This window comes from Phocoena sinus, chromosome 8 (genome assembly GCF_008692025.1).
Source record: "Phocoena sinus isolate mPhoSin1 chromosome 8, mPhoSin1.pri, whole genome shotgun sequence".
NCBI classification, from domain to species: Eukaryota; Metazoa; Chordata; class Mammalia; order Artiodactyla; family Phocoenidae; genus Phocoena; species Phocoena sinus.
The window spans coordinates 56,695,892-56,718,661 of NC_045770.1; the positions used below are offsets into that span (position 1 = coordinate 56,695,892).

Consider the following 22,770-nt stretch of genomic DNA (forward strand, 5'->3'; position numbering starts at 1 on the left):
GCATGATTGATTAAATCATTGACCATTGGCAATTGATTCAATCTCCAATCCCTCTCCTCTCCCAAGAGAGGGACTGAAAGTTCCAGTCCTCTAATCCTCTTATCACATGGTTGTTCCGTAGGCAACCAGCCCCCACTCTTAGGTGCTTTTCAAAAGTCACCTCATTAACATAACAAAAGACAACTTTATCACACTCAACACTTAGGAAATTCCAAGAGTTCTAGAAGTGAGCCAAGAACTGTGCATCAAATATATATATATTTCTTATAAAACACAATATTGCAAAACCAAACACTAGATCTTTGAAAAGCTGATAAAACTGATAAATCTCTATTCAGAATAACCAAGAGAAAAAGGGAGGGGCTGGGAAGATGGCGGAAGAGTAAGACGCGGAGATCACCTTCCTCCCCACAAATACACCAGAAATACGTGTACACGTGGAACAAGTCCTACAGAACACCTACTGAATGCTGGCAGAAGACCTCAGACCTCCCAAAAGGCAAGAAACTCCCCATGTACCTGGGTAGGACAAAAGAAAAAAAAAAGAAAAAACACAGACAAAAGAATAGGGATGGCATCTGCACCAGTGGGAGGGAGCTGTGAAGGAGGAAAGGTCTCCACACACTAGGAAGCCCCTTCGCGGGCGGAGACTGCGGGAGGCGGAGGGCGGAGCTTCGCAGCTGCGGAGGAGAGCGCAGCAACAGGGGTGCAGAGGGCAAAGCGGGGAGAGTCCCGCATAGAGGATCGGTGCCGACCGGCAGGCACCAGCGCGAGAGGCTTGTCTGCTCACCCGCCAGGGCGGGCGGGGCTGGGAGCTGAGGCTCGGTCTTTGGTCGGAGCGCAGGGAGAGGACTGGGGTTGGCGGCGTGAACACAGCCTGCAGGGGATTAGTGCGCCACGCCTAGCCGGGAGGGAGTCCGGAGAAAAGTCTGGACCTGCCGAAGAGGCAAGAGACTTTTTCTTACCTCTTTGTTTCCTGGTGCGCGAAGACAGGGGTTTAAGAGCGCTGCTTAAAGGAACTCCAGAGACGGGCGCGAGCCGCGGCTAAAAGCACGGACCCCAGAGACGGGCGGGAGACGCTAAGGCTGCTGCTGCCGCCACCAAGGGGCCTGTATGCGAGCACAGGGCACTATCCACACCCCTCTTCCGGGGAGGCTGTGCAGCCCGCCACTGCCAGGTTCCCGGGATCCAGGGACAACTTCCCCAGGAGAACGCACGGCGGGCCTCAGGCTGGTGCAACGTCACGCCGGCCTCTGCCGCCGCAGGCCCGCCCCGCACGCCGTGCCCCTCCCTCCCCCCGGCCTGAGTGCGCCAAAGCCCCCAAATCAGCTCCTTTAACCCCGTCCTGTCTGAGCGAAGAACAGACGCCTTCCGGCCCTACAGGCAGAGGCGGGGCCAAATCCAAAGCTGAGCCCCTGTGAGCTGTGAGAACAAAGAAGAGAAAGGGAAATCTCTCCCAGCTGCCTCAGAAACAGCGGATTAAAGCTCCACAATCAACTTGATATACCCTACATCTGTGGAATACATGAATAGACGAATCATCCCAAATTGAGGGGGTGGACTTCGAGAGCAAGATTTATGATTTTTTTCCCCTTTTCCTCTTTTTGTGAGTGTGTATGTCTACGCTTCTGTGTGAGATTTTGTCTGTATAGCTTTGCTTCCACCATTTGTCCTAGGGTTCTAACCGTCCGTTTTTTTTTTAATTTTTTTCTTGATAATTAATTTTAATAACTTTACTTTTCCTCCCTCCCTCCCTCCCTCCTTCCCTTCCTTCCCTCCTTTAGACAACGAATCATCCCAAATTGAGGAGGTGGACTTTGAGAGCAAGATTTATGATTTTTTCCCCTTTACCTCTTTTTGTGAGGGTGTATGTGTATGCTTCTGTGTAAGATTTTGTCTGTATAGCTTTGCTTCCACCATTTGTCCTAAGGTTCTATCCGTCCTTTTTTTCTAAATAATTTTTGAATTTAATAACTTTATTATACTTTATTCTATTTTACTGTATCTTCTTTCTTTTTTCCTTCCTTCCCTCCTTCCTTCCTTCCTCCCTCCCTCCCTCCCTCCTTTCTTTCCTTCTTTTCTTCTTTCTTTCTTTCTTCCTACTTCTACTAATTCTTTCTCTCTACTTTTTCTCCCTTTTATTCTGAGCCGTGTGGATGATAAGGCTCTTGGTGCTGCAGCCAGGAGTCAGTGCTGTGCCTCTGAGGCGGGAGAGCCAACTTCAGGGCACTGGTCAACAAGAGACCTCCCAGCTCCACATAATATCAAAGGGCGAAAATCTCCCAGAGATCTCCATCTCAACACCAGCACCCAGCTTCACTCAACGACCAGCAAGCTACAGTGCTGGACACCCTATGCCAAACAACTAGCAAAACAGGAACACAACCCCACCCATTAGCAGAGAGGCTGCCTAAAATCATAATAAGTCCACAGACACCCAAAAACACACCACCAGACGTGGACCTGCCCACTAGACAGACAAGATCCAGCCTCATCCACCACAACACAGGCACTAGTCCCCTCCACCAGGAAGCCTACACAACCCACTGAAGCAACCTTAGCCACTGGGGACAAACATCAAAAACAACAGGAACTACAAACCTGCAGCCTGCAAAAAGGAGACCCCAAACACAGTAAGATAAACAAAATGAGATGAGAGAAAAACACACAGCAGATGAAGGAGCAAGATAAAAATGCACCAGACCTAACAAATGAAGAGGAAATAGGCAGTCTACCTGAAAAAGAATTCAGAATAATGATAGTAAAGACGATCCAAAATCTTGGACATAGAATGGACAAAATGCAAGAAACATTGAACAAGGACCTAGAAGAACTAAAGATGAAACAAACAATGATGAACAACACAATAAATGAAATGAAAAAGACTCTAGATGGGATCAATAGCAGAATAACTGAGGCAGAAGAATGGATAAGTGACCTGGAAGATAAAATAGTGTAAATAACTACTGCAGAGCAGAATAAAGAAAAAAGAATGAAAAGAACTGAGGACAGTCTCAGAGACCTCTGGGACAACATTAAATGCACCAACATTCGAATTATAGGGGTTCCAGAAGAAGAAGAGAAAAAGAAAGGGACTGAGAAAATATTTGAAGAGATTATAGTTGAAAACTTCCCTAATATGGGAAAGGAAATAGTTAATCAAGTCCAGGAAGCACAGACAGTCCCATACAGGATAAATACAAGGAGAAACACGCCAAGACACATATTAATCAAACTGTCAAAAATTAAATACAAAGAAAGCATATTAAAAGCAGCAAGGGAAAAACAACAAATAACACACAAGGGAATCCCCATAAGGTTAACAGCTGAGCTCTCCGCAGAAACTCTGCAAGCCAGAAGGGAGTGGCAGGACATACTGAAAATGATGAAGGAGAAAAACCTGCAACCAAGATTACTCTATCCAGCAAGGATCTCATTCAGATTTGATGGAGAAATTAAAACCTTTACAGACAAGCAAAAGCTGAGAGAGTTCAGCACCACCAAACCAGCTTTACAACAAATGCTAAAGGAACTTCTCTAGGCGAGAAACACAAGAGAAGGAAAAGACCTATAATAACGAACCCAAAACAATTTAGAAAATGGGAATAGGAACATACATATCAATAATTACCTTAAATGTAAATGGACTAAATGCTCCCACCAAAAGACACAGATTGGCTGAATGGATACAAAAACAAGACCCATATATATGCTATCTACAAGAGACCCATTTCAGACCTAGAGTCACATACAGACTGAAAGTAAGGGGATGGAAAAAGATATTCCATGCAAATGGAAACCAGAAGAAAGCTGGAGTAGCAATCCTCATATCAGACAAAATAGACGTTAAAATAAAGACTATTAGAAGAGACAAAGAAGGACACTACATAATGATCAAGGGATCGATCCAAGAAGAAGATATAACAATTGTAAATATTTATGTACCCAACATAGGAGCACCTCAATACATAAGGCAAATACTAACAGCCATAAAAGGGGAAATGGACAGTAACACATTCATAGTAGGGGACTTTAACACCCCACTTTCACCAATGGACAGATCATCCAAAATGAAAATAAATAAGGAAACACAAGGTTTAAATGATACATTAAACAAGATGGACTTATAGGACACTCCATCCAAAAACAACTTATAGGACACTCCATCCAAAAACAACAGAATACACATTTTTCTCAAGTGCTCATGGAACACTTTCCAGGATAGATCATATATTGGGTCACAAATCAAGCCTTGGTAAATTTAAGAATATTGAAATTGTATCAAGTATCTTTTCCGACCACAACGCCATGAGACTAGATATCAATTACAGGAAAAGATCTGTAAAAAATACAAACACATGGAGGCTAAACAATACACTACTTAATAAAGAAGTGATCACTGAAGAAATCAAAGAGGAAATCAAAAAATACCTAGAAACAAATGACAATGGAGACACAGCAACCCAAAACCTATGGGATGCAGCAAAAGCAGTTCTAAGAGGGAAGTTTATAGCAATACAAGCCCACCTTAAGAAGCAGGAAACATCTCGAATAAACAACCTAACCTTGCATCTAAAGCAATTAGAGAAAGAAGAACAAAAAAAACCCTTCCTTAGCAGAAGGAAAGAAATCATAAAAATCAGATCAGAAATAAATGAAAAAGAAATGAAGGAAACGATAGCAAAGATAAATAAAACTAAAAGCTGGTTCTTTGAGAAGATAAACAAAATAGATAAACCATTAGCCAGACTCATCAAAAAAAAAAAAAAACAGGAGTAGACTCAAATCAATAGAATTAGAAATGAAAAAGGAGAAGTAACAACTGACACTGCAGAAATAAAAAAGATCATGAGAGATTACTGCAAGCAACTCTATGCCAATAAAATGGACAACCTGGAAGAAATGGACAAATTCTTAGAAATGCACAACCTGCCAAGAGTGAATCAGGAAGAAATAGAAAATATGAACAGACCAATCACAAGCACTGAAATTGAAACTGTGATTAAAAATCTTCCAACAAACAAAAGCCCAGGACCAGATGGCTTCACAGGCGAATTCTATCAAACATTTAGAGAAGAGCTAACACCTATCCTTCTCAAACTCTTCCAAAATATAGCAGAGGGAGGAACACTCCCAAATTCCTTCTATGAGGCCACCATCACCTTGATACCAAAACCAGACAAGGATGTCACAAAGAAAGAAAACTACAGGCCAATATCACTAATGAACATAGATGCAAAAACCCTCAACAAAATACTAGCAAACAGAATCCAACAACACATTAAAAGGATCATACACCATGATCAAGTGGGGTTTATTCCAGGAATGCAAGGATTCTTCAATATACGCAAATCTATCTATGTGATAAACCATATTAACAAATTGAAGGAGAAAAATCATGATCATCTCATTAGATGCAGAGAAAGCTTTTGACAAAATTCAACACCGATTTATGATAAAAACCCTCCAGAAAGTAGGCATAGAGGGAACTTTCCTCAACATAATAAAGGCCATATGTGACAAGCCCACAGCCAACATCATCCTCAATGGTGAAAAACTGAAAGCATTTCCACTAAGGTCAGGAAGAAGACAAGGTTGCCCACTCTCACCACTCTTATTCAACATAGTTTTGGAAGTTTTAGCCACAGCAGTCAGAAAAGAAAAGGAAATAAAAGGAATCCAAATCGGAAAAGAAGTAAAGCTGTCACTGTTTGCAGATGACATGATACTATACATAGAGAATCCTAAAGATGCTACCAGAAAACTACTAGAGCTAATCAATGAATTTGGTAAAGTAGCAGGATACAAAATTAATGCACAGAAATCTCTGGCATTCCTATACACTAATGATGAAAAATCTGAAAGTGAAATCAAGAAAACACTCCCATTTACCATTGCAACAAAAAGAATAAAATATCTAGGAATAAACCTACCTAAGGAGACAAAAGACCTGTATGCAGAAAATTATAAGACACTGATGAAAGAAATTAAAGATGATACAAATAGATGGAGAGATATACCAGGTTCTTGGATGGGAAGAATCAATATTGTGAAAATGACTCTACTACCCAAAGCAATCTATAGATTCAATGCAATCGCTATCAAACTGCCAATGGCATTTTTCACAGAACTAGAACAAAAAATTTCACAATTTGTGTGGAAACACAAAAGACCCCGAATAGCCAAAGCAAGCTTGAGAACAATAAACGGAGCTGGAGGAATCAGGCTCCCTGACTTCAGACTATACTACAAAGCTACAGTAATCAAGACAGTATGGTACTGGCACAAAAACAGAAAGCTAGATCAATGGAATAGGATAGAAAGCCCAGAGATAAACCCACGCACATATGGTCACCTTATCTTTGATAAAGGAGGCAGGAATGTACAGTGGAGAAAGGACAGCTTCTTCAATAAGTGGTGCTGGGAAAACTGGACAGGTACATGTAAAAGTATGAGATTAGATCACTCCCTAACACAATACAGAAAAATAAGCTCAAAATGGATTAAAGACCTAAATGTAAGGCCAGAAACTATCCAACTCTTAGAGGAAAACAGAGGCACAACACTCTATGACATAAATCACAGCAAGACCCTTTTTGACCCACCTCCTAGAGAAATGGAAATAAAAACAAAAATAAACAAATGGGACCTAATGAAACTTCCAAGTTTTTGCACAGCAAAGGAAACCATAAACAAGACCAAAAGATAACCCTCAGAATGGGAGAAAATATTTGAAAATGAAGCAACTGACAAAGGATTAATTTCCAAAATTTACAAGCATCTCATGCAGCTCAATAACAAAACAACAAACAACCCAATCCAAAAATGGGCAGAAGACCTAAATAGACATTTCTCCAAAGAAGATATACAGACTGCCAACAAACACATGAAAGAATGCTCAACATCATTAATCATTAAGAGAAATGCAAATCAAAACTACAATGAGCTATCATCTCACACCAGTCAGAATGGCCATCATCAAAAAGTCTAGAAACAATAAATGCTGCAGAGGGTGTGGAGAAAAGGGAACACTCTTGCACTGCTGGTGGGAATGTGAATTGGTTCAGCCACTACGGAGAACAGTATGGAGGTTCCTTAAAAAACTACAAATAGAACTACCATATGACCCAGCAATCCCACCACTGGGCATATACCCTGAGAAAACCAAAATTCAAAAAGAGTCATGTACCAAAATGTTCATTGCAGCTCTATTTACAATAGCCCGGAGATGGAAACAACCTAAGTGCCCACCATCGGATGAATGGATAAAGAAGATGTGGCACATACATACAGTGGAATATTATTCAGCCATAAAAAGAAACGACAGTGAGCTATTTGTAATGAAGTGGATAGACCTAGAGTCTGTCATACAGAGTGAAGTAAGTCAGAAAGAGAAAAACAAATACCGTATGCTAACACATATATATGGAATTTAAGAAAAAAAAAATGTCATGAAGAACCTAGGGGTAAGACAGGAATAAAGACACAGACCTACTGGAGAATGGACTTGAGGATATGGGGCAGGGGAAGGGTGAGCTGTGACAGGGTGAGAGAGAGGCATGGACATATATACACTAACAAACGTAAGGCAGATAGCTAGTGGGAAGCAGCCGCATGGCACAGGGGTATCAGCTCGGTACTTTGTGACCTCCTGGAGGGGTGGGATAGGGAGGGTGGGAGGGAGGGAATCGCAAGAGGGAAGAGATATGGGAACATATGTATATGTATAAGAGATTCACTTTGTTATAAAGCAGAAACACACCATTGTAAAGCAATTATCCCCCAATAAAGATGTTAAAAAAAAAAAAAAGAAAGAAAAAGAAAGATGCTATGATGATCCATGTAAAAAAAAAAAAAAAAGTATGACACTTAATAAAAATGAAAAGACAAGACACAGATTAGCAGAAAATATTTGGAAAATATATATCTCATAAAAGACTAACTCATACAGAACACCTAAAGAAATTTTACAACTCACAATAATGAGAAATCAATCAAGCAAATAAAAAATGGGCAAAAGATCTGAATGAACATTTCACAAGAGAAGAAGGTAGGGGGATTGATGGCAAATAAACATATTTTTTAAATGCACAACATCATTTCATCATTAGGAAAATTAAAATCAGTATGAGATACCACTTTATCAGAATAGTGAAAATTAAAAAGACTGACAATAATAAGCCCTTACAAAGATAAGGAACTATCATACATTGCTGATGGGAAGGCAGAATGACAGTCACCCTGAAAAAAGAGTTTCACAGTTTCTTATAAATTTCAACATAGCACTTACCATTAGAACCAGAAATTCCAATACTGGATATTTATTCAAGAGAAATGACAACTTACATCAACACAAAGACCTATATTTAAATATTTACAGCAGCATTATTCACTGTAGTGGTGGTTACTTACTTCATACATTTGTCAAACTCATTGAACTGTATACATTAAAAGGGTAAATTTTATTGTATGTAAATTATACCTCAAAAAAACCTAACCTGTAAAAAAATCTCTTTCAAAAGTCATCCATTCCCTGACTCTATCCAGGTTTGTCTACATACATCTTAAACATACTCCCATAGCTCTCTTTGCAGCTATTCATTGATCATCAGTTTACCGGGTCTAAGAACCTTATCTGACTCATCTCTGGATCCTTAACACTAGGAACCATGCCTGCTAGAAAGCAGATGACCAGTCAATGAACCTCAGTGATTCTGGCTATTAACCTAACATATCTTACTTAGCCTTGCTTTCCTCTAAAAATTTGTAATTCTATTATATCTGATTTTCTAGTAGCCTGTTACTTGTTATACCTATTTCATAAGTGACTTTCTACAAGGATATTAAGTGTCTAGTTGGCTTAGAAAAATGTTTTCTCTTTCTCTTGTTCTCTGCGATACCAACATAACCAACTTTGTAAGAAGACACCTGAATGCTAACTCTCTGAAATTAGGGTAAGTTAGACATAAGCACAGCTGGGTATTTTAAGAAGACAACCACCTAAGGAATGTGTGAACTGAAAAGCATGATGAAGGCCATCTTCTCTGGCCAAAAAAAACCCCTCCCCTACAAGCCTATAGCCCTGCAACTCTAATGTTAAGAAGCCCCACCCCCACACAACATAAACAAGTGCTTAATATCATAATCTATACACAGAGAGCCAACTCCGGCATGTAGCAAGATAGAAAGAGTATGTGCCTCAGGGCAGGGCTGGTTAGCCAGGCTAAAGGCAACAAGCATTTGGTACTAAAAGAGAGGAGAAAGACCCTAAGCCACAAGTCATTACTTCATGAGTTTTAATTAAGACCGGCCCTAAAACAAAAGAAAAAAAATAAAAATAAAACAGAGTTTGTAGCAGGTTAGAATTTAGTTAAGCAAAATATTCATTGCATGCATTGTTCTGGTCACTCTAAAAGAACACAAAATATAGTATGCAAAATAAGGGAAGAGCTTTTTTGCTTTTCTTTTAATCTGAAAAAGAAAAATGTAGAATTGTTTCTCTAACAGAAACATACCAGAAAGTATATACTGAATAAATAGTAAAAAATATGAAGGATGTTTGTAGATATAACTAACATTTTAGGGTTACCTTTATCAGTAGTCCCACAGGTATCACAAAATAGAAATGGCATTTATTCCAATGTGGGCTGAGTGGTTACCAAGGACTACATGTATATACCAGTGTGGTACAGCAGAAAGAGAATGAATTTTTAAGTCAGGCCTAATTTAAATCCCAGCTCCACCTAGCAGTGTTATCTTGATAGTTTCTTAAATTCTCTGAGGCACAATTTTCCCATCAGGAAACTATGGGCAATAATATCAACTTTCACAAGGTCACTATAAGTATTAACTGTAATTACTTATGTCTGGGAATGGCAAACAGGTTTCATTTCAGATGCAATTCTGATATATTTCTAGTTGCATCCTGGAACACTGTGTTAGAAAGGATTATGGAGCTACTTCTGAGCTCAGCTAGAAGAGTGCTATGATGAGTTAACTACATCAGTCATGGGGAATGGGTAGCAGTATATAAGCCAGGCATTTGTCATCCCTGTGCTCAATAAACAGAAGGTCTTCTTATTCTTGGAATAACCCCACTCTACTGGTCATAAGAGAGGTGCTTATTTTCAACTTAATTTTCAGATTCTAGGGGAAACATCCAATAAGACAGAACAAGCAGAGTGCTATGAGAAAGCATATGCTTTTCTACCTGCCCCCCCCAAAAAATATCCTCTTAAATTATCAGCTGAAGATAAGCTGAAGGCAGTTCTTCATAAATTTTTTCAGTCATTTTTTAAACCTGGCAATGACTCAAATTTCTGTAAGTAAGTGAACAATCATAAAGGGTCTCTCTTTATAATAGGAAATGTAGAATCAGAAGATTCAACAGAAAAAGCTAGACTGTTCATTTAGAGAAGACAACTACTTGAAACTGCAGTCTAAAAATTACCTGCTGACCCAAATATTTCAGCCCATCCAAACAGACTTTCCATTCAATCAACAGCTGGTAGATGTCCTCCTTTCCACCCCAAATCTTCACCACGAAACAAGACACAGATGTATCGAGACGGTCCGGCATTATTCCAAAATCAAGACTCCGCCATGTTGGATTCTGTTGATGGAAATGAAAACATGCTTTAGGAAGACCCTAAATGTTTACGGTTTACAGTTATTACAGTTAGGTTGTACATCATTTTGTTCTTTAACCAAAAGAACTTATAAATATACTAAATTGCAAACTTAAGAAGACATTCCAATTAACATAAAGAGGGTGATATCGGTACTTTTTAATTTCTCTGCTTATTTATTATAGTCAATTATAGAAGGAGCATATATTCTAATCTCTCATTAACATGGCTTCCTATGGTAATTCATTTATTTATTCAACACAATACACAATTATTAAGAAGCAACTTATACACAATGCCCTCAAAAGTACCTCCAACTTGTTGCTGGATTCAAACCTTTCTTTAAATAATTACATTGTTTCATGAAAAGTGCAATATGCAAAAGGTTACAAAGTAGCACAAGAGGGAATAATAAACTTGGAAGGCACAGGGGAAAGACAGCACACAGGCTATGAAACTTGGCTTTTATAGGACAAACAGTAGTTCACCAGATTAAAATAAGGAATTGCAGGCAAAGGGAAAATAATATACAAGGGCTCAGAGGTGTGAAATAGCACAGTGTAGTCAGGGAACTAAGACAACTGCTGGAGCACACAACACAAGAGCGTCAGGATGCAGAGCTGGAGAGACCAACATGAGACTCCTTGCCAAGGAGGTGGAACTTCACTGTGTACAAGACGTGGGGCCACTGAAAGGTTTTAAGGTTAAGAATGGCATGGTCAACTTTATGCTCTGAAAGAACTTTGTTTTTCATTAAGAGAATTATCCAGATAGTTGAAACATTCTCTGAAAAGTGAAAAAGTTAAGGGGCTTTAATATTATCAATAGACGTGAACTACAATGCATCGATTACTTACTTTCATTTATTTCCCTTACATTAAATGTTAGGGCTTTCATTGCTGAATGTAACTATAATCAATTTCATTAAATTATCAATTTTCATATTACACAAATCAGTAAATCAAAAGGTCCTAATATAAGGGTCACTAGTCTTTGCTTTGTGGCAGTTTTTCTTCCTGACCAAAGTGGGGACAGACTAGGGCAGTGTTTTTGTTTTAGGGGATATACTGATGTATGTGTTTTTGTGGGTTTGGCTGTTGACATTTCAGGAGTGGGAACATGACTTCCAGTTTCATGGCACTTACGTCTGATCTATCTTTTTCACTTGTATATTTTTATTGTCTGATTTCCTTGCATTAAAATAAAAGCTCTGATAGAAACATTGCCTGATTTGTTTACCATAAGATCCCCAAAGTTTGAAAAGTACCTGCTATGTGCTCAATAAATATTTGCTGCTGGTGGCGCAGTGGTTAAGAATCTGCCTGCTAATGCAGGGGATATGGGCTCGAGCCCTGGTCCGGGAAGATCCCACATGCCACAGAGCAACTAAGCCCATGCGCCACAACTACTGAGCCCGTGCTCTAGAGCCCATGAGCCACAACTACTGAGTCCGTGCTCTAGAGCCCATGAGCCACAACTACTGAGTCCACACGCCGCAACTACTGAAGCCTGCGCGCGTAGAGCCCATGCTCCGCAACAAGAGAAGCCACCGCAATGAGAAGCCTGTGCACCACAACAAAGAGTAGCCCCTGCTTGCCACAACTAGAGAAAGCCTGCGCGCAGCAACAAAGACCCAACACGGCCATAAATTAATTAATTAATTTAAAAATATATATTTGCTGAATGAGTGAAGGAATATCCAATTAACCAAAATGGATGTTTGAGGACACCAAAAGATTATTGATAAATAGCATGATAATAACACAATAAACACATTGTGCAATCAGCCTTATTCTGATTCCACACCATCCAAGAATTTCAACCTAAGATCAACAGAACTCCATTCTTACATGACCCCCAGTCTCTATCCCACCATAATTGTTTTAGCAACCCTTCTAGATAGGGGTAGAGTTTCATTTAAAAATGAAGATAAACATTAAGGTCTAGGAATAACCAGGCAAACCTGTACTACAAGAAACGCTAAAGGAAGTTCTTCAGGCTGAAGAGAAATGACACCAGATAGAAACCTGGATCTTTAAGAAGGAATAAAAAGCACTGGCAATGGTAAACATGGAGTAAATATAAAAGACCATGTATTTTTCTTATTTTATTTATATCATATATGTCTGTTTAAAGCAAAAGCTATAACTGTATAAAGGGTTTTATAACATATATATAGGTTCACAAATATGAAAGTAATAGCACAAATGAGACAAGGTGGCCAACTGGAACGATACTGTTGCCAGGTTCTCCTGTTTTACATGAAGTAGTTAAGCGTACATATAGTAATCCCTAAAGCAAAGATTAAAAAAATCAATGCAAAGAAGTACAGCTGAAAAGGCAAGGCAAGAATGTAAACTAGAATACGAAAAAAAAATACATACTGCATGATGATTCCATTTATATGAGGTTCTACAAGAGGCAAAACAAATCTGTGGTGAAAAATGATTTCCTTTTGTGGGGGGAGGGCTTGGGCACAAGGGAACTTTCTGGAATGATAGGAAATGTACATATCTTGACAGGTATGTATGCACTTATCAAAGCTCAGCAAATGACATAGTTAAAATCTGTGCATTTCATTGTATATGGCTTTTACTTCAGGGAAAAAAAAACTAAACACTGAACTCTAATGTATAGGTCTGCTTCTTATAGTGGTAAGGATTAGTAATTCTAAAGCCACTTCCTGTATATTCTAAGCATGAGTAAAGATGTTGACGACAGTGGAAGCCAGGTTTTTCACTGTTGGAGAATGGAGTTACAAATGAACTGAGTTCAGTTGGATTGAAAATGGAGATGTTGGTATGAATGCATGGTTTTTAAAAGATAGATCGATACACAGACAGACAGAGCAAAAGATATAGGGTGTGTGTGTGTGTGTGTGTGTGTGTGTGTGTGTGTGTGTGTGTATTTCCTAGCTCAGTCCCTTAAAAAGTCTAGAAGTAATGAGCACACTAGTAACAATGAGCGTGCTCAGATCTTGCTGTCTATTTAGCATTCTCACTAAAAGGAACCGAGGGTTCCTTCGGGAGAAAACTGATTCCAGGGCTGTGGCAGGAAGAGTACAAAATGAGTCTGGAACATCTCGTGCCAGAATGGAAGTAAGTACTCAAAGAATGATGTGGACATATCAAAAGGAAAGAGGAATCAATTCACAGGGCTTTCACTAACCCAATGTGGGATAACTTAAGCAACAAAATAAATAATGACAGTAATGGATTATAACCCATTGAATAAAAATAAGAATCTTTGAATTCATAATGATATAGATTAATAATTAATTAATCATTAATTAAATGGGAAATAAAGACAGAATGCCAATTAATAAATATAAAAGTCTGAAAGATGGGAATGAGAAAATTGCCAATGGATGCTAAAACTGGTAAACGAACAGTTGATAAGAAGCAGGATATATAAAGTCTCAAAGTTTCTCCCTAACAAATCACTTATTAATTATAAATGGAAAAATTGTAACTTCACAGTGGAGAAACCTGACAGGCACTACCTTAATCAACTGACAACAGTTAACATCAATATTGGGACAAACCAACAACAGGCGCCTTCTAAACCAAAGCACTGAAAAGAATACAGTATTACAGCTATAGTTTTCCTGCCGAAAATGCATACCTGAATCTAATCACGAGGAAACATCAGTCAATCAAATTGAAAGACAGTCTATGAAATAACTGGTCTGTATGGTTTTAAATGCTGAAGTCAAAAGCACCCCAAAAAAGGCTAAAGAACCATCCAGACTGAAGAATAAAGCAACATGACAACTAAAGACAGAGTGATTCTGAATTGAGTCCTGGAGAGTTGACAGTATCTGAATAAGGACTAGGAATTCATTGGTGGAAAGGAAAATTGGTACAACCAGTTGGAAAACAGTATGGAGGTAACTCAAAAAAATTTAAAATAAAACTACCATATGATCTAGTTAACCCTCTTCTGGGTGGATATCCAAAGGAAATGAAACAGTGTCTTAGAGATAGAAGCACTCCCATGTTCACTCCCATGTTCATTATTCATACTAGTCAAGATATAGACACAACCTAAGTATCCATCAACAGACGACTAAATAAAGAAAACGTAGCATATATATGTATGGAATATTATTCAGCCTTAAAAAAGGAAATCCTGCCATTTGCAACAGCATGGATGAACCTGAAGCATAGTATGGTAAGTGAAGTACGTCAGAAAAAGAAAGTCAAATACTACATAATATCACTTACATGTGGAATCTTTTAAAAAAGTCAAACTCATAGAAACAGGGTGTGTAATGGTGGTTGCCAGGGGTTGAAGTTGGGAGAAACAGGGAGATGTTGCCCAAAACATACAAAGTTGCAGTTTTGCAAAATGAAATCATTCTGGAAATCTAATGACAACATGGTGACTATAGTTAATAATACCGCATTGTATACTTGAAATTTCCTAAGAGAGTAATGTTTTCTCATTACCAAAAACAAACAAACAAAAAACAGTAACTACATGAGGTGATAGGTATGTTAATTAGCTTAATTTTGGTTAATCATTTTATAATATATATGTATACCACAACATCACATTGTACACCTTAATATATACAATTTTTGTCAACTATACCTCAATTAAGCTGGGGGTGGAGGATGAAGGACTGTGGTTAATAACTGTATTGTGTCAATGTTACACTTCCCTGATTTTAATCATTTTAATGTGATTATGTAAGAGACTGTCCTTGTTTGTAGGAAATATACACTGAAATATTTGATAATAGCAAATCTTTCTTTGAAGGTAGTCTTAATTATTTTAAGAATCCAAAGTTATTCTTAGAAAAATTTATTGAAAAATACAGGCAATAAGGAAAGATAATATTTTGGGTAAAACATGATGGGTAACTATGAAACAGCAAGACTAGATTTAACACATGGCCCAAGGAATGAATGGAAGGGAAACATCCATTTCTGATAATGGCAGGCTAGATAATCATCCCATTGAAAACAAAAATGCTGGCTAAAATATTTTTAAAATAATAATAACCACCATCATCACCAAAGATTTTCCAAGCCAAAAAGGAAAGCTAGAACCCAAAGTGTAAATCTAGAGGGTTTTTCTCTTAAAGGCATTTGCCGACCTATATAAACTTGACGTTTTGGTTTTGGTAGTCTTAAAGGGAGACAAGAACATAATTCAAAGCCCAGACCCAGGCCGTACTCATGTCTACAAGAAGTCCCTCTCCACATTGAACTGGGATCACAAAAACGCTATATACTCGCAGAGCATGAGTGAAACAACAGGGTGGAGGAGAATTCAACAAACCAACTGCACAAATCCTTAGATAATCAAAAACAGGAAGCATGAAAAAAGGACTACATAAACTATTAAATTAGATTGAATACATCCCATAAACTTATTTTTAAAAAAGTCAAATCCTTGCACAGAATTCGTTTATTCTTAATTGGCATTAATTGGCATGTTTCTCCAGAACAGACACTTCATAAAAATAAAAATATGAATTAAAAAAAAAGAATATGTAGGGACTTCCCTGGCAGTCCAGTGGTTAAGACTCTGTGCTTCCACTGCAGGGGGCACGGGTTCAATCCCTGGTCAAGGAAACTAAGACCTCGCATGCTGCACAGCGTGGCCAAAACTTTTTTTAAAAAAAGAGTATCTCGATGGCCAATAAACACTGGAAAAGGTGATCAATTAGAATAGTATATGAAGAAATGTAAATTAAAATAATAATCCAATACCACTATCCCACCAGAATGGCTAAAATTTTCAAAACAGATAATATCAAGTTTGGACAAGAATGTGGAGCAACTAAAAATCTCACACTGCTGTTAGGGATGTAACTGGCACAAACACTTTGAAAAACTATTTAGCAGTATCTACTAAAGCTGAAAATAACCTGTGACCCGGCACTTAATTCCACTCCTAAAGATATACCTAACAGAAATACATACACATATGTATTAATGGACATGTACACATAGAATTAATGAATAATGTGTATGAATCTCACAAATATGCTAAGCAAAAAAGCATATGCCATACAAAAGTTCTATAACAAGCAGAACTAATCTATGGTCAAGATAGTGGTGCTCTTTGGGAGGAGGTAGTAACTAGAGGGAGAACACAAGATAATGTTCTGCTTCTTGATCTGGTTAAATGATCCGTTCCCTTTGAAAAGTCATCAGGCTATTATTTGTGCCCTTTACTGTAATATGTGCTATATCTCAATACAAAGTAATAAAACAAAAAAATTTTAAGACCCAATAATGGAAAAAATACAGCATCTTACAAAGAGACACCTACAGAAGTAAAACAAATAAAGATATCTCTTCACGATGTCATTTCAGGTGCTAAAGCCTAAAGAGCAGGAGTTGGAAGATTACAACCACCTGAAAAGACAGCCACTTACTACCCTATGTGTAAGATCACCTCTCAACAAAAGTATCAATATATGTGCTCTAAAATATGAATGAGTATAATATCAACTTCTCAGCAGAAAAAGCATGAAATAACCACCCCTTTCCAAAGTGAAAAAAAAGAAAGACCTGGTGAATATATCTGAAGGGCCATATTGCATAAGCGGTGGGATGATTTGGGGGGCAGTTATTATATTAATTATTCTTAAATACTTCATTCTAAAACTAATCAAAAGCCTTTGGAAGGGAAGTAGTCTTTTGAAGTTGTTTCTTGTGGTTGAATAGATGGCCTGGGTTTCTGTTCTAAACCAATACAACGTTAATACAGTAGAGCCTATTGTCAATCCTCTCATTACAATGACCTTCCTTTATGCTTTTATAAAATAGCTGCCAGACAATGAGCAATCATTCCTGAGCTGGTCCTTTCAGATACAGATACAGTCTGCCACACATTCAAAGACTCTACTGCCCGATAATGTTATTATAAAAATCCATGGGACCTCCCTGGTGGCACAGTGGTTAAGAATCCGCCTGCCAATGCAGGGTACACGGGTTCGAGCCCTGGTCCGGGAAGATCCCACATGCCATGGAGCAACTAAGCCCATGCGCCACAACTACTGAGCCTGTGCTCTAGAGCCCGCAAGCCACAACTACTGAGCCCACGTGCCACAACTACTGAAGCCCGTGCGCCTAGAGCCCGTGCTCCACATCAAGAGAAGCCACCACAATGAGAAGCCTGCGCACCGCAACTAGAAAAAGCCTGCACACAGCAACGAAGACCCAACACAGCCAAAAATTAAATAAATAAATAAAATTTTAGAATAATAATAATAAAAAAATTTTTTTAAGCCAGATGATTTTTATTTATATTTAACCTATACATATCAGCCCATTTTCTAGATGGAACAAATTATTCAAGTATACTAACATAATTTAGGGACCTATATCTTATTCACTGAAAGTACAGTGGCAGAATATTAGGATACTCATAGCTTTGAAAAGTTTACCTCCAGGAGAATCTAAAATTATTATTTATTACCTGGGCAATTTCTCTAAAACACTGCTCAATTGATAACTTCTTATTTATTAAAGAAACACACATATATAGAAAAATTTCAAAACACAAACAAATTATCACTATTTTTATCACTCAATAGCAAATGCATAGTCACAAGAAACATGACTAAGAATTCATAAAAGCAGTTCCAATTTTCCCAAAACATACAAGATAACTCTCAGGAATTGCATACTAAATTTATAAGTAGTAGTTATTCCTCAGCCCAATAAACTCTCTTCCCCCTCTCTCATTCACCTTTATTCATCCTTCATGTCTCAACTTAGAAATTGCTTACTGTTAGAAACCTTTCCTAATCACCCTCCTCAAACTGAGATAAATGATACTCCTACATGTTTCCATAGAATCCTGTTCTTCCCTGGTCCTATAATTGCATGTGTCAATTATCTTAGACTCTCTCCAAATTATGTAATTGACCAGACAGAGGTTAGAAAATGATGATGAAGTTTAACACAAGGTAAGATAAGATGGCATAGCAAGAGGAGGAGGAGCCAACTCCCTCTCCCTCCCTCCCTCTCTCTCTCTCTCTCACACACACACACACACACACACACACACACACACACACACAGATGAAATGTTAATTCATTCAGTCACAATTCAACTAGAACATATACTTGTTTGAGAATCCCTCAGGCCAGTAACTCATAAAAAGTATTTATATTGTTCACTTTTTTCCCAAAGATTTAAAAATACCTCAGGCAGTCACAAGTCCAACAGAAGTTTTGGTTCTGATAACTCTGTCACATGCTTTCCCTAAAAATACATGCTCTCCAACCCCCAGGCCATAGACTGGTACCGGTCCGTGGCCTGTTAGGAACCAGGCCACATAGCAGGAGATGAGCAGCGGGCAAGCAAGTGAAGCTTCATCTGTATTTACAGCCGCTCCCCATCGCTCGCACTACTGCCTGAGCCCCGCCTCCTGTCAGATCAGCAGCGGCATTAGATCCTCATGGAAACGCAAACCCTACTGTGAACTGCGCATGCGAGGGACCTAGGCTACGCGCTCCTTATGAGAATCTAATGCCTGATGATCTGAGGTGGAGCTGAGGCGGTGATGCTAGCGCTGGGGAGCGGCTGCAGATACAGATTATCATTAGCAGAGAGGACTGACTGCACAGAGACCATGATAAACCAACTGCCTGCAGGCTCATATCAAAACCCTGTCGGTGAGTGGCAAATGACAATTAAGCTGCATCTTATGGAGTAGACTGGACATAAGCAACACACATAAGCAACATTCGGGTGTCACTGTCTCCCATCACCCCCGGATGGGACCATCTAGTTGCAGGAAGACAAGCTTAGGGCTCCCACTGATTCTGCATTATTGTGACTTGTATAATTATTTCATTATATATTACAATGTAATAATAATAGAAATAAAGTGCACAATAAAGGTAATGCGCTTGAACCATCCCAACACCATCCCTCCACCCCTCCACCCCCACCCCCACCGCCCAGTCCGTGGAAAAACTATCGTCCAAGAAACTGGTCTCTGGTGCCAAAAAGGTTGGGGACCGCTGCTCTAGAACTCTGTTTATTCACTTATAAGGCCCATCACTGATGTAATGGAGGCTGCACAGTGCTGTGAAAGAGCAGAGCTCTCGAGCTCTCGAACATCGGTTCTACCAGTCACCACCAGCTTTGCGACCTAGAGTAAATTCCTCAACCTCTCTGAACCCTGCTTTCCTTAACTATAAAACAGGAATATCTCCTACCTTGCAGCATTGCTATCAGGATGAGAAACAACAAATACAATGCATCCAATAAACTACCTGAATCACAAGTGAATAGTTAATTGTTTATTAAAGAAACACACATACAGAGATATTTCAAAACACATACGAACTAGCTATCACTCTTCTTCCTCCCACCACGAGATTTTTAATTTTCTAATAAAAGTAAAAACTCCTTTCTTGTAAAAACAAAACAAAACAAAACTAATAACTAACTTTATAATTGTTAAAGATGGTGCATGTGTGTTCATTACACAATTCACCTCTACTTTTGTGTATGTACAAAATCCAATTGAGAGAATTTAGTTACTTCCATTCTTATTGCTTCAATTACTTTAGTTTAAATTAACCAATGGCCCTTCGATAATATTAAGGATCTAACTTCCCCCAGAACCAAAACAAAAAAGAAAAAAAAAGTTCCCAAAAGTTAACAAATGGTTTGGAGGGTATGGTTAGCTGAAGCCAGAGATTAAAAAGTCAAATTATACATTCACCATTAATCGTTCTACGCTAAATATATCTGGGAAGAAATCAGGACTCTGACATATAATTTGGAGTCACATCTCCACCATCCAGCCTATCAACGGTGGATTATTCCAGTTACTGCAGTAGATACTTACTGGATACTTACTGGACTTCACTGTGCTAGGGACATTGGAAAATAGAAAAATAAGTAAATTGGGGGTCCCTGTCCACTAGATGCTTCCAATTTTGTGTTACCTCCCATAATCTCATCCTCATGCCACTCACCCCTTGACTATCACCTGCTGTCTCCCCAGGTCATTTCCTCTGCTGCCCTGATCCTCAATTCCCTTACCCCTGTCTCTGTCATGCTTGCTGAGCACAATCTCAAACCACTCACTCCACTCCAGCCATACTAACTTCTTAGCCATTCCTTAAAAACTTCAAGTACACTCCTACCTTCATACTTTCCTGATTCTTGGCCTGAAACAGTCTTCCCCACTTAGATACACAGTATGTTCCCTCACTTTTTTCAGGTGTCTGCTCAGATGAGATCTTCTATGTGACTGCCATAGAAATTCAGCAACCACCCCTGCCAGATACTCCATTATACTGCTTTATTTTACTCCATTATATTTATTACCATCTAACGTATTCCAATTTAGCATCAATTCCAACAAGCATTTTTCTTCCACTGTAAGATAAATTCTGACTTTAGAAATGTTAAAATGAATAAGGTCCTACACTCTTTGACCACCAGGTGGCAGTCATCAGGTGTCACTGTCTCTAAATGCACAACCTTAAAAATAGTTGTTCTTAGTATCAGTTCTTTCGAGCTAGGCCCACTGTTGGCACTACCTGTGCTCAGTCTGCCATTTAAAATGTATCTCTGCACTACAGTGTGCTCAGTCTGACATTTAAAATGTATCTCTTGATTTAAATTGAAACCAAAAATCCTATATAGGGAATTCCCTGGTGGTCCGGTAGTTAGGACTCTACACTTTCACTGCCGAGGGCGCAGGTTCAATCCCTGGTGGGGGAACTAAGATCCCACAAGCTGGGCGGTGAAGACAGCTTGATGAAGAGGAAAGAGTAGTAGAGACCTGAAGATGGAAGGTCTGGACCTGGGGTTCTGGTCCCTCAGTTGTGTGACTCTGCAAAAATCACTGAGTCTCTCTGGATGTCAGTTTCTTAAGATCTACCCCCTCTACCTTACAAGTTGTTCTAAGGATCAAAATGAGACAACATATGTAAAAGGATTCTGTAAATATAACACATCACTGATATCCATTTATTCATCTGACAAATATTCACTGAGCATCTGCAATATTCTAGACGCTAAGGTTTCAGAGGAGAACAAGACTGGCAAGGTTCCTGCTCTCATGAAACTTGCATTCTTGTAGCTGGGAGACAGATAATAAACAGATAAATGGACAAGAATTTCCAACAGTGACAAATGCTCTAAAAAAACACAAAACAGGGTGATGTAAAAAAGAGTGGAAAGGGAACTACTTTAGATAGAATAGTCATAGAAGGCCTGGCTGAAGTGACATAGCTCAGACTTCAAAGGAGTATTCAGCCAAGTGAAGGAGAGGGGAAACAGGTGCTGCGGCATAATGAACAAGACAAGTTTGGCACTGGAAAAATGAGGTAAGCCTGGAACACAATGAGTGAGGAAAACTGTTAGCAGATGAGGTTGAAAAGGTGGACAGGGGCCAAATCCAGGATGGTCTTGGACTGTTAAAAGGATATTATCAGTACCAAAAATCTCTTCTTTTTATCAACATGGCCGAATAAACTGAGCCACTTATGCAAATATCTAGTGTACCCATTATCAAAAGTAGGACATTTCCAACTTTCTAACTGAGCAATGCTATCGCCAAAAAACAAGTGGAAGGAGCCTATGCAATGGCCCTAGACATAAAATTCTTAAGAACTACATACAAAGGTATCATTTGTTATGATGTTTGGTAAGTCAAACAGTCAAAAATCTCGACAGGGGACTTCCCTGGTGGCACAGTGGTTAAGAATCCACCTGCCAATGCAGGGGACACGGGTCCAAGCCCTGGTCCGGGAAGATCCCAAATGCCGCAGAGCAACTAAGCCCGTGCGCCACAACTACTGAGCCTGCGCTCTACAGCCCACGAGCCACAACTACTGAGCTTGTATGCCACAACTACTGAAGCCCACGTGCCTAGAGCCCGTGCTCTGCAAACAAAGAGAAGCTACCGGGATGAGAAGCCCACACACCGCAACAAAGAGTAGCCCCTGCTCACTGCAACTAGAGAAAGCCGGTGCGCAGCAACGAACACCCAACACAGCCAAAAATAAAATTAATTATTTTTTCAAAACCTCAATAGTAATAGAAGTGACAAAATTACAGAATGATTTTTTAAAAAAACACACAAGTTTTTAACAGAAAAAATATCATTTCACTCAGCAAATATTTATCAAGCACCTACTTTGTG

At 39.0% G+C, this 22,770-nt stretch overlaps 1 protein-coding gene across 2 annotated transcripts in view; it reads right to left on the reverse strand.

Annotated features, from left to right (window-relative positions):
* The window catches only part of UVRAG (UV radiation resistance associated), a 330,820-nt gene that overhangs the window by 270,083 nt on the left and 37,967 nt on the right, over window positions 1-22,770 (reverse strand). For both annotated transcript variants that reach the window (XM_032641020.1, XM_032641019.1), the window contains exon 4: window positions 10,451-10,612. In XM_032641020.1, the coding sequence (XP_032496911.1) occupies window positions 10,451-10,612 (162 nt within the window). The remainder of the gene's footprint in view (window positions 1-10,450; window positions 10,613-22,770) is intronic.